The sequence below is a fragment of the Nanorana parkeri genome, unplaced genomic scaffold (genome assembly GCF_000935625.1).
Source record: "Nanorana parkeri isolate BGI_ZX_2015 unplaced genomic scaffold, ASM93562v1 scaffold633, whole genome shotgun sequence".
Classification (NCBI taxonomy): domain Eukaryota; kingdom Metazoa; phylum Chordata; class Amphibia; order Anura; family Dicroglossidae; genus Nanorana; species Nanorana parkeri.
This window is the reverse complement of record NW_017306901.1, coordinates 731,907-745,424: the sequence shown is the minus strand read 5'-3', so window position 1 is coordinate 745,424 and position 13,518 is coordinate 731,907. Positions and strand designations below refer to the sequence as shown.

Genomic DNA, 13,518 nt, shown 5'->3' with positions numbered 1-13,518 from the left:
TGCTCTGAGTGGGAAAGGTAACAGTCTCTTTAAAAAAGAACTCCAGGCAAATAAAATCTTAACCCTTGCAGTGGGGATACCCCCACGCTGCAAGGGTTAAGTGTTTGTTTTGTCTAGAGAGCTAAAATAACATTTATACTTACGAGAACCACGATCCTGGCTGGCTGCTACACCTGTCTTTAGCCTGTCTCCGCCTCTGCTCCAGCAATGAAATGTCCCTTGATGTTGTCACTTTCTATACACGAATAGGACATAATGACTCACAGGATCTTACAGGACCCGCTGGAGTGGAAGGGGAGAGAGGTTGAAGGGAGCGAGCCAGGTTTGTACTTCGGGTGAATACAACACTGTTTTTTTTATGCTCCCTAGACAAAACAAGCACTTAACCCTTGCAATGTTGGGGTGACCCACTGCAAGGGTTAAAATGTATTTGCTCGGATTTCTTTTTTTGAAAATCTTTGATATGTTGTTTGGCATGCAACTTTTAGAAGGGTGTGCTGCAGATACAGAAGGAATGGCATCTGCATTGGCAATATATGAGTGATATACATACAACAAAGTGACATAGATTATCACTGTGGTAAAGAGATCCTCTTGGCGAATGTACATGCAATGGATAATTAAGGAATAAACTGGCAGCAAACTGGCATACAGTTTCTGATCTTCTAATAGTTAAATTAAAGCATGCTGGCCTTTATGCTTTGAAGGACCACATACACACACAGCCAAACAATGGCATGTCCCTTAAACCATTTCTTCATATGATGTGACACAAGAAAAAAACCTTAAATCATGTCTAATAATGATGAACACTGACTTCCTCCAATGGTTTACAGGATCCTCGGGTTTTAGAATGTCCAGGAGATGACTTACAGCCGCCTTTACAGATATGCTGGACGCACCAATACAAGTAGATGGTTAAGTGGTAAGACATCTTTGCCCAGCTGTGTGTGCAGATGAACTTTACAGTCTGTATTGTTCTCTTCAGTTAAACAAAACCTTATGAAGCTTCAGCTGAACTGTAGGCAACAAATTTGGCGGGTTTCAGGAAAGGTCCACATTGTCCTGCTTCAAATTCACCCACGCGGAAAAACATTTCCTGTTCCTGCTTCTTCTGCTCTAAGTCGTCCTCCAGGATCTGGTGTAAGAGAGAAAGAAAATGCACAGAAGAGAAGTAAAATAAAAGTTAAATGATTTTGTAAACTTGATTTGATCATAACTACAAACCATACATCATAAACCATCCATATCCAACATTGGGGTATCTATGGTCAAAAATGTAAAATAAATATGTATGTAAACTTACTTACTGAAGATGCCCATAGGATACACTTCCTCCATGTACTGATACAATGTCACTCGGCCCTATAAATATGTACTTCCTAGTGTCAAAACTCACACAAAGCCTGCCGTCTGAACTACAGCTCAACGTCTGAACAATGTAACATTATCATTGCTTGCTGGAAGCAATGCATGATGGGATATGCAGTCTTGAGAAATTGAGATTACATCACATCAAGCAGCAGGGAAAGAGAAGCAAAGCGCACTGGGAATCCAGGAAGTTGATGAAAGTGATGGGTAGATGGAAGGCAGCTCTCACTACATAAAAGGGATTTTTTTTAAAGGAGAACTATGGGGTCAGGGCTTTTCCCCATAGTTCTCCTTAGGGTAACGGGAGGACACAAACTAGCGCCCTCCCGTTCCCCTAAGCTCAGTATACCGCGAGCTGGAGCTCGCGGTATACTGAGCTTAGGGGAACGGGAGGGCGCTAGTTTGTGTCCTCCCGTTACCCTAAGGAGAACTATGGGGAAAAGCCCTGACCCCATAGTTCTCCTTTAAGTAAGCTTTGATTGCATGATCAAAAACAACTCTAGTATGTACTCCTATTATTATTATACAGGATTTATATAGCGCCAGCAGCGCTTTACAATATAAGGAAGACATTACAATCACAATACAAATCAAGACAAGATGGTAAGGAGGGCCTTGCCCGTGAGGGCTTACAATCTAATACATTGCTGATAACAGGATAGTATATGCTGGGACTTTACAACACCTTTATGCTCAACAGTCTGGAATAACTGCTAAATGGTACCAGTATTGTCACTGAGTAGTGTTGTTACAGGGTAACTGCACCTTTGTTGAGGACATGCTAATACTGTGCTGTTCCCTGCTCCCATGAAGTCTTATATTTACCTGACCTCGATCTAGCGCAATATCAAAATCCGATGAGCTGCTTGTTAATTTTCTGTGACGTGTTCACACATATACGGTATACTTTCCATTCAATTCTAGGGTGAGTTGTTACTCAACGTTGCAGCAGGTGCGTTACATTGAAATACAGGACCATAGTCAGATGAACATTTGCCTGGTTAATTCAATAATGCAAACCTAAAGAGCAATGTTGTAAAATGGCAGAAACAATTTACCGTGGGCAGACAATGAAGAGATCAAATCAGGCTGCTATGGATTTAATGTCTGCACCTTGCCTTAAAAAGCCTTACTAAATAACAGAGGCTGGGAGACAACAATATGGCTTATTCAGGAAGAATTCAAATGTATTTTTCTTGTGACTGTACTATAGCCATTTAGGTGCTTGCTTACATGAAGAACAATGGGACCAAAACACAGATGGTACACAAACAATTCACCTTTTACATAAATAAGTGCCATCTGCTACTGCTGATATTCTATGACAGAAATCCCCCTATGAATGTTTCTAACAGAACCTGAACATTGCTGTCCCAGTTTGTTCCTACGCTTTCCCTGGTTATAGAGCCAGAGTTTTAAATGCTGCAGACACAGACACATTCCTTAGTGCAGGGTGCTAAATTAACTTACGTTTCCTTTTGATAATGCCACTAAAAAATAGCATCCAAACCCCTCAAATACTCACCTTTGCACCAGAGCAAGGCCCTCTGCAGTCTGACTGGACCATTCTCACAAAGCCATTTCTGCCATTACTCCACACACAACATCATGTTCTGGGGAAAGGTACACTTTTGGAGGACTAAACCATAATTCTTGTCAAAGGCAGGAGTAAAGGAAACCAACGGAACTAAAGCTCATTTTTGACTTTTACTCTAAAATGTAGGGCTCTGTCATGTATACTAACACACGCAGCAAGTTTTTTTCCACTTGCTAATGCCACTGAACAATTCAAGTCTGATATAACCTATTCAAGCATATAACATTGAACTTTCTTGGTTGATATTACTAAACCCTTGGCCTGCACATTTTCCTTTGTCCACAAGGTGGCACCATTGCATCAACATTTTGAGGAATATAAGAAGACCCACATCCTTTGTTATGCTTGTACTCCAAGTATTACTGGTTTAATAAACCTATTTTATCACTGTTTTTTTTTGTTTTTTTTTACATAAAGTGACCGTTTCTGAATGTGTAAGGTTTAAAATATGTAAAGTTGGATTTAGTTATGTTTATTTTGTGGATGAGGTTTGTTCCGTATTGTGATGTTTTTCTATGGTGTATGTGTTGAGGAAAAAAACAAGTTTTTTAATGAATAAAATATGAATAGAAAAAAATAAAGTGACCCTTTTACCAACGGGTCACTCCTAAGCTAAGCCCGACCTATACAAGAAGAGTATCTATACTTACCTTTCCAGCCACCCGTGTCTCCAAAAGCTGGCTCTTTTCTGAGGCCTCTCTGCTGAAAGCTTTTAACACTTTCATGTGTGTTGAATATCTGCTCCCCTGCCGCACACTGTGGTTCCTCCCGTGAGCTTGTGTGTCCTATAGTGACTTCCAAGCTGGCAAGAGGAAATAAACTGTGAGGTGGGAAGAGCAGGTATTCATACCCGGAAGTGGAATGCCTGCAACGACTGGGGAGGCAGAGTTTCAAGTCACAGGGCACTGCAAAGGTAAGATAGATGCTCTTTTACAAACTGAAATTATTTTAGAAGTGACCCTGTGGTGACTGGGTCACTTTAAAAGAAACCTGTGCTCGCAGGGCAGTTTTATAGTAAATAAACCTATTTATCTTTTTTTTTTTTGTTACAATTTGTATGCTTCTAATGCAAACAAATGTTTTCCACCACATATCCAAGTATTTAGGTATGTGGATGGACACATTTTCAGCCTGCCAAGTGTAAATGCTAAGTGAATGCCATGAAATAGAGTTAAAACTGATCAACACCTTTCTCTGCACAAACTGCATACTCCATTAAGTTTATACAACGTCAGACTGTTATGTGCATACCTTTTTACGTGGTCTTAGCTGATCCCTCCAGTCTCTTATCATCTGAATATGCGTGTCATCCAATGCCTTCAATTTCTGGGTCTCATGCTCCACTAGAAGGTGACACTTTTCATTCTAAAACGCCAAGCAATAGACAGCAATACATGTCAGGAACAAAGATGGACCAACAGGAGGAAAATGTTCCAACTACAGCAGAGCTGGAGCCAATGACACTCAAATGACATCAATTAATGTGATGTCAACTGAGAAGTGAACTTAACAGCAGTGAAGTATACTGAAACAGAAAATGGGGCTTGGGGGATTTAAAACTTATTACGGAAATAAAGAAAAATACAAACAGGTTGTGTCCAAAAGGTCTTGAAAAGCCAAACATAAAAAGTTAAAAACTGATAATATAAATCAGTACATGTTTAAAGGTAGAAACGTGAAAGAGGAGGCTAGCAAAACATGCTACAATAGTGCAGTAAGTACCTGTCCATTTTATAATACTATTGCATACATATACAAAGCTGCAACGCATCAAAATGATCTTCCCAAAACGAAATACAAAAGAAATACTAGAAAATTTGTTTTATTATTCTGTATTTATATACACAAACCTGTAACTGCTGCAGCTCCCTGGCATTACTGTCACACTGGGCCTGCATTTCCAGTTGATTTTGCTCGTGTTTCAGTTGCTGTTGTGCTCTCTCTGCTTTTTGTCTTTTCTCCTCCTGCTGAGAGAACTAGAAGGGAAAAAAAAGACTTTAATCTGGTCTGCAATTAAAGACAGTCATATGAATGTATCAAGCAGATCAATAAGACACTGAAAAGTTATGCTGCATTCTGTTCCACAGCCAGTGCAAAGGTTAACATTTTCAGATTTGATCCTGAGCAGGGTCCATCTTTAGCTCTGAAGTGTTTGACATCACATTATATAGTAGTGTTGGGCCTTCATTATTTTTCAGCCTGTGTGAATGGTATTTTTTAATTTGGTCTGATTAGGAAATGGCATGTACTTCACAGAATGCAGTACAAATTGTCTATTACTACCTGCTAATAAAGGCAAAGCATAGGACAGGTACTTAGCTTATGATCTCAGAGGTCACCGTACATGAATTACTAAGGGCTATAGGGCTGTGAAGGAACTGGATCACTTCACAGCTACTAGATCCAGACTAAAGCCAGCGTCGCACTTAAACTACTAGCTACAGTTTTAGGGCCCGTTATGCACTGTGGTAACATAAGGTAAATAGTGGAATAGTATAATGCATGTTAACCCATGATCGGTGGTGCATTGCCATTTTGAGAAGCACCACAACTGTGCTTGCCAGTGATCCTGAACACAAGTGAATTGCACAGGTGAACCATTGGTGTGTTGTGTAACACACAATTGGTACAAAACACAAAGTATAAATCACGCAGTATGTATAGTTCAAATATAATTCAAAAAGGAAGGGACTTTGCTGTTCCGAAACGTCGCTCTGATGATGTGACACCTGTGAAGTCAATAAACATTGACTTTTCTACATGCTGGAGTGCTTGTGACCTTTTTGTATTTTTTTTTTCAAATATAAGACACAGGCATTAAGGTAACTTTTTTTGAAGACTAAGAACTAGTTTGATTACTATGAACTAGGGATGTTCAAATACCAAGTACCGTACTCGGTACAGGTACAAGTGCAAGACTAGAGAAAAATTCAGAAATTAGGAGGCAGCTGTCATTTGTAAGGAGCACACAGAGCTCCTGGGATTTGTACATCTCTGTTTTAATGTATGATTTTGTTTTTATAAATATATAAAAGAGCTGCACAGATACCAGTTTTCCAAGTACAAGTACTGATACTTGCCCAAGTACTCACACATACAAGTACTGATACATTTTTGTTTAGTCTGTATTGTTATAGAAAAACTGTCACATGACACTAATGATTTGAGTACAGTGGTGGAGAGCCAGAGCCAGGTCCCAGCTGCAACCGCTGCAACCCTGGTAGTTCTCGTGAAAATGCCAAGTATCGGCACCGGTATCTGAACTGGTATCTGTACATCCCGACTATGAACAGATTAGAAATAGACACATATGCACAAGCCCCCATTTTAGAAAGGCACTTTTACAGCTACAGCAGGCAGGCCTAGACCTCTGCTACCTACCTGCTTTATCTTCTCTCTCTGCTCAGCAGCACTAGAACTAGAACTGATATGAAGGCTTTTCTTGTACATGGCCAGCCTGGTTTTTGCTTCACTTCTCTGGATTTTTGGCATTCGGCCCTTTTCTTGCTGCTGTCGTAATCGAAGCTGCTCCATCATTCGCTGGTTGTACCTCTGCATCTGTTCTTTCTCCTGTAACAAAGATACAATTACATTTTAGCTCAGAATAACACCAGGTATGTCATCGTGAAGAAGAGCTTGTAAACCCTTTCTGAGATTCCTGCCTGAATGGCTCCTACAGTATGAATTTTACTGCCACAGCTTTTGTAATTTTGTACAACTGCACTCTGCACAGCAAGGCAAGTGAAACACGTAAGGGGCTAATTATTAACTTCTTTCCGATTAATCACATTAGGTTCCTTTGTCACACCTCTGTCTCCTCACTAGAAAATGAATCTGCATCCTCACCTAACTAAAAGCTGATCCAGAAAGCAGTGATAGGTAAACTAGAAGTAGCAAATTGACCTTACTCATTTACAGGCATTTGCGTTACAACAATGGCTGGCCAAACGTACAAATCCTTTGGCAGGTAACAAAAAAAATGTTTTATTCCAACCTTGCATATAGCGGTTTGCTTGGAGTTCTACTTTGAAGTAAACCTTCTCAAGATATGTGTAAACAGAAAGTTCACTATAGCTTCTATTCAAAAGCCTCTTGACTCTTCTTCAAGGCTCACACCAGAGCTCAAATACAACCCTACATCAAGGTCTTATGAAAAAATATATATTAATGCTCTCTAGTTTCTATATAACTTTTTTCCACAAGTAATCTGGCATGCATTTAAATATAGTTAAAATACATTTCATAAGAAAAAAATAAATATATGAATAAAAGCACACCAATGCAAAATATTGATGTAAGTAGGCAGTACACAAACCACGAGGACATGCCAAGCACAGTAAATGGTAGTGAGGATTTTGTTTACTGTGGTCAGATCAGTTAACTTATGGTTTTCCTGCCAGGCGCATCAAGAAAAAGCCCGAAGTACAATACAATAAAATAATGAGTATAAAATACAAATTTGTGGCTCTCAGAGGAGCACTGAGCTAGTCATCTTTTCAGCAGCCGACTTTTACTATAAACAGAAGTCAGCAGTGATCAGCCTCAGAAGTTTCTGTACCTTGTCATGTTTTCTAAGCAATTCATGCCGCTGTAAGAAGTACTGGTCTTTTAGCTGCTGCTTAATAAGCTGGTGTCTCTCCTGTAGGTGGCGCTCTTCCAAATCCCAAATGCAGGCTTCCCTGTCTAAGGGAACAGAATAGAACTGTGATTAAAAAGAACAAAGTATATGTACAGCCAAAACATTTTTTAGGTTTGAATAGAGTAGGGAAGGATTTTTTCTGCTGTTTGTGTACCATTGGAGAAATGTCCCTTTATTTCCTGTCCTTCCAGCGAGATCACAGGGAATGCAGAAACTTGAGCACAGTTCAGGAGCATCTTTTTGCAAGCTTTGGGACACTCCACACTCCCCAGAATCTTGCTAAAAGGAGTGTGTGGCATCACCCTCGCCTAGGTGCTATAGACAGAAGCCAGGAATAAGGGAAGTATAGATAACTTTCTTCCCCACAGGGTTTTTTTTGTTTGTAAGGCGTGTCTAAACACAGAAATAAAACTGTCTATAAATGTGGCAGCTACATTCATTTTCTTTTTTCCCCTTCTGTGAATAACACACTCCCTGTCCCTGGGAGGCTGCACTCACTCCTCCACTGTATTTAAAGAGAGAACCAGGGTTATCACCCAGGCTGAACACTTCTGCCTTTGCTTATCTACATTACATGGTTGATTGATTGGATTTGCAGTTTACAGAAGGAAGATAACATTGTTTGCACTTTCAGTTCAGCTCACAGGAAGTGACACTGAAAATGTTCTTAGCCTGAAAATAGAAAACTAATGCAACCACTACATTTAAGGACTGGTAAGCTGCAATATATTACATTTTTGTTCTTAAATTTAGTTATCCTTCAACTTTAAAGTTGCAATTTGTAACGGGGGAAGAGAGCTCGGATACATTAAAGGAGAACTATGGGGTCAGTGCTTTTCCCATAGTTCTCCTAAGGGTCGCGGAAAAACACAAACTAGCGTTCTCCTGTGACCCAAAGCTCAGTATACCACGAGCTACAGCTCGCGGTATACGGAGACGCCGCAGCCGAAACGGATCCTGACAATTCTGTCTGGATCCACCCAGCTGCGTGATTGACAGCTGGCTCTGCCTATCCAGAGGCAGAGCCAGCTGTGCCCGCCCCCTCCCACGTCCGATCCGCCAGTGAGCGCTGGAGGAACGGACAGGGGAGGGGGGGAATCCATACAGGGAGCCGTGACAGTCATGGCTCTCTGCAGGGATAGATCGAGAAGTGAGCGAGCGACGGTATGTGTTCGCTCACTTCCCGATCTACTGAGCCGACCTGTGATAGTTTCATTGTCATAGGTCTGCTCAGATTATGAGGCGGAGTGAAAATCACTCGCCTCATAATTCTCCTTTAAGAGGGACTTGCTTTTTTTACTGCAAGGACTGCTTTAATGTGATATGATACAGTTGTTGCCTTTTTGCTATTAAAAAAAAATGTTATCAGAAAGTTGTGCACAATGAGTTCATGTAGTACTCCCAAATAACTGCTTTTCCATTAGAGCCTATGGAGAATAGATTGAAAATGCACAACACCACCGGCTGAGAAAACGAAATGCGGCCATTATTGCGGGGGGGGGGGGCTGGGTGTCAGTAAAGAAAAAGCTATTTAAAAGGCTAGTCATCATTTGAATTTAGGTGCAGTATATTGCCACTTGACGAAAACATGTAGAAAATATTGGTGTATCAAGATCAAGGACAAAGGTGACAAACAATGTTGAGGAAAACACTCCAAATAACTTTGTCTGGACTGATGCAAGGCATCAGTCCAGACAAAGTGCAAGGCATCTTTTCAATCTTCCACACACATGTCCATACAGTGCAAGGCATCTTTTCAATCTTCCACACACATAGGTGGAATCTAGATGGTACCAGTAGTGTGATCTCTATACCATAGTTCTTGGCACTATTTCTTTCCACTTTGGTATTCTCTGCGTAGGATTTTTATTAATGTCTCTTTCAGCAAGAAAAGGTTTATCTAGGCATTTATTCACACCTCTAGTGTTGGATTGCGTTGCCCCAAAGCAGTCTCAACACAAGAACACAATTCTTACCCTTGCCTAAACATTTCATTAAATAGCTCCTCCATGCTTCCCTGCTTTTGCCTGTACTGCTTCTAGAAACAATTTCTTCAGCAGCAAAACAGCTGGTTTCTGTCACAAGCTGCTCACACACTTTTTTCCCCTCAGTTTTCAATAAATCAAAGTGCACTATTCTAGGAATGATATAAAGTACATCTTAGAAATCAGAGGTCATTATGTTAAGATGAAATGTAGTTGACAAAGTTAATAGAATGAGGCCAATGTCAGTGATCTAGCCTGCACATAATATGGCGAGAGATCATGCATGCTTTCAAGATTCTGGTACGCCTTCATTTATTTATATGAATGTGACACAGCAAACCCTGGTGTCATACCTATTCCCCCCTGACCTGTGGGCTGGATTGTGCTATAGTTGTTGCTAACTGTGTATGTTTGCCACAATCTGGCAGAAAGCGGAGCATTGCTAGGCTCCACTGAGCAGGTCTCATAACAACGGTATATACTTTGACTAGCCTTACAACAGAGGTCCATAATTTGACCAGTAATAAACCTTTGGTATGAGACACAGAAGTAAAGACGCTCTCAGTTTTTTTTTTATTAATTTAACACTCAAAACAATGAACTGCTCTTATTTTGTCCCTATCAGTTTGTTAAAAGGAGAACTAAGAGGTGAGTGCTTTTCACTCACCTCATAGTTCTAGTCGACCTGTGACAATGAGACTGTCACAGGTCGGCCCAGTAGATCGGGAAGTGAGCGAACACATACAGGCGTTCGCTCACTTCTCGATCCTGTCACGGCTTTCTGACGTGACAGGAGAGGGACTGGATTCCCCCCTCCCCGCTCCGATCCTCCAGCGCTGACTGGCGGAACGAACGGGGGAGGGGGCGGGTACAGCTGGCTCTGCCTCTAGATAGGCAGAGCCAGCTGTCAGTCACGCAGCTGGGTGGATCCAGTATACCCGAGCTGTAGCTCGCGGTATACTGAGCCTACGGTGGCGGGAGGACGCCAGTTTGTGTCCTCCCGTTACCCTAAGGAGACCTTTGGGGAAAAACCCTAACCCCATAGTTCTCCTTTAAACATACCATTGAAGGTGTTGTGTTATGTCTGATTGATAAATGAAAAAAATACCTGTTAATCCAGCTAAAAACTTCCAGTGCTATCTATCTTTGCTGCATTTTTATCAATTACATTGTTTTCAGCTATCTGAAGATTTCAGTAACCCCTCCTCTTTATGTTCTGGTGAAGAGGAGATGGGATGCATTTGTAGTCCTGTCCTATGGCAACAATGCTACTTTTTGATGGGTGCAGTACAGTGTGGGGACATTCCCATCTAGGGCAGGAAGTGAGTTACTGCCAGGATCACCAGGTGAAAACATAAGAAAAAGCCTGAAGAAAACTAATGCAGCCACTACATTTAAGGACTGGTAGGTTGCAATATATAAAATGTTTGTTCCTGCTTTTTGTAGAGCCCTTTGCATTAAATATTTTATCTTTCAGAAGTGTATACACATTTTTAACCTAGCTTAACAGTTGGTAAAGGCAGAAAAGAATTGTTGATAAAAAAAGCAAAAGATGATAATCACCATAAGACATTATGTAGTTTGCTTAAGAGGGGAAAAAAGTTCATGGAAGTTCAGTACTTCCAAACCTAATCTCCTCGGGTAAAGCAGAAATGGAGAACAGTAGCAGTGTACACATTAGTGGGGCCCTCTCAGGTGTTGCGTTACCTCTAAGAAGCTGCTGTTTCTTGTTCAGAAAATCCCTCTCCTTGCTGTGAATCTCCTTCCTGTTCTCTAGGGTAATGGCACTCATAGCCAAAGCCATATCTTCTTTCTGCTTGTTTAGAAACTGTTGCTCCTTCAAAAAAATAAAGAGAAATGAGTGAACTGTAATGCAGTCAAAGCCAACACTTACATAGGTGATACGAAAGGCCAACCAGCGTACTAACAACAGGTGTTTACACTGGTGAAATGACAGGAGTTCAGTGTCCATCTTCTGTTACATTCCACACTAAGAATACAAAAGCACTGCAGAAAGTATGCCAAGGAGCACTTGGCAGATGTTCAGGACTTACTAGTGAGCTCTGAATGAGCTAGCCGTGTGTTTTTAAAGAACAAAGGAACAGTGTTATCCACAGGTAAGCTGAGCACCTTGTTCAAAGGGTTTCTAACTATCCTTTCAATGATATGTTTTATATGCTACAGTAATTGGGGAGGAATCAGATGTACTCCTCCTGGTCCCCTTGTCCTACACAGCCCCAGGAGCAGCATATGTACAACAATGTAAATGCTTGCAAGTCGATACAAATACCAAGAACTAAGGAAATATTCGCACTGCAATAGTCTTCAGACCGGAGTTGGTGGAAAACTACTGAAAGCAAACCTTGTGTGAACACTTGTCACTACTATCTATGAAAGAAAGCAAAGTTACCTCTGTCTGTTTCCTCTGTGTAAACTCATCCATTTTCACCCTCATGCTTTCTCTGCGTTGTTGTCTCGGAAGCTTCTCTATTGCAGCCTTCACCTGTAAGACACCAGAAGGCAATTGGAAATTCTATTTTTTATTCAAAATATTTTTTTTTCAGATATAAAACAAAGGTACAAAACAAGTAACATTGTCATACAGTAAGGGGTAATACAATCAAGGTGTGATGCATTGTCATAAAACAATTGAACCACATGAATTCTCATTACTGCTCCCTGTCATATGCAAAAAAAAAACAAAAACATATAGCTTCCCTGGTACCATGCCATGGCACGTTCCCAAGGTGAGCCAAGGCCGGGAAAGGTCTGTATATAACCACTCAAGCCGTCAAGGCATGGAGCCCTTCATGGAGCCGGAAGCTTGACATGACATGTATAATGTCGGGGGAGTAAAGGTATGACCAGAAGGCAATTGAAGAGCAAACAACAATAGAAGCTGGAAACATTTTATAAAGCTGTGACCTAATAAAACTCATTGCTGCAGTGAAAATACCACAGCTGTCGCCTTACTTGATCAGCCAAAAGCACATTATAATGATAATAATGTATACTACTTTAACCAACACATATGCATTGGATTAATGCATGTTCAGTCAGTACTCATTTACATGAAATGATTACCTTTAGCAGCCTCTGCACAATGTTATAAATGCTTGCTGTCCCATATTTCATATACAGACGACAGGTGATCTCCCTAGTGCCGGACTCTAAAGCCAGGTATGCACATTTCTATTTTTTTTTTTCTTTCAATCCGTAGGCTGAACAAAAAACATAGAACAAATTCCTCCATCAAAGCTTACGAGCGTTGAGGGACAAATTCCCCGCTGTTTGCATTGTACTTTGACAGTGGCCGCTGTCTTTTAAAAAAAATGTTTCTTCCAGTTTAAACTACTTTTACTTTGGTTAGAGTTTCTTGACTTGAGGGTTATATTTTCTACTTGCTTCTCCTTCTTTTGCAATGTTAGGATGGGTTGTAAGGGGAGAGGGGCTTCCCCATTGTATGTTAATTAAGTTAATGAGAGGAAGACAATCCTCAAATTTCAATACTAAGTCTTTCTATAAGGACAGATCATTGTGAAGGTGCCGAGAAAAAACTGGAATCAGTCATGTTGCCTCCTGCAGCAAAACATTTAAAAGGTAAGAAATATATATATTTCAATTATTTTGTGGTATGAGGGGGTTTCTCACAACTGACTGCAAAAGTGGAAATACACTTTAAGGGTATGAATAGGGTTCAGCATAGTAGAAGGTTCACTTAGGGCAGCTAAGATCAAGAACATGGGGATATAACCTCACAGTAGCAGGAGAAAACTTCAAAACTAACCTTAGAAAGTATTACTATACTAAAATAGTCATGGATGCTTGGAACAGAATTATAGTCAACAGTAATGTCCCATGACAGGGACAAACATAGACCAATACTCATAAAAAGGGGGGGGGGGGGCGCCCCACCGGGCCCACTT

General features: G+C 40.7%; 1 protein-coding gene across 5 annotated transcripts in view; it reads right to left on the bottom strand.

Annotated features, from left to right (window-relative positions):
- Positions 1-612: 612 nt before the first annotated feature.
- Positions 613-13,518, bottom strand: part of STK10 (serine/threonine kinase 10) — a 131,514-nt gene continuing 118,608 nt past the window's right edge. For 4 of the 5 annotated variants that reach the window (XM_018563114.1, XM_018563115.1, XM_018563113.1 and 1 more), the window contains exons 13-19: positions 12,003-12,095; positions 11,300-11,429; positions 7,527-7,651; positions 6,350-6,538; positions 4,819-4,944; positions 4,220-4,333; positions 613-1,138 (exon numbers count right to left, since the gene is read on the bottom strand). In XM_018563114.1, coding sequence (XP_018418616.1) covers positions 1,001-1,138; positions 4,220-4,333; positions 4,819-4,944; positions 6,350-6,538; positions 7,527-7,651; positions 11,300-11,429; positions 12,003-12,095 — 915 coding nt within the window. In that variant the 3' untranslated portion in view covers positions 613-1,000. Of the gene's footprint in view, positions 1,139-4,216; positions 4,334-4,818; positions 4,945-6,349; positions 6,539-7,526; positions 7,652-11,299; positions 11,430-12,002; positions 12,096-13,518 lie in introns of all 5 variants that reach the window. The other variant, XM_018563112.1, reaches the window with a different exon arrangement.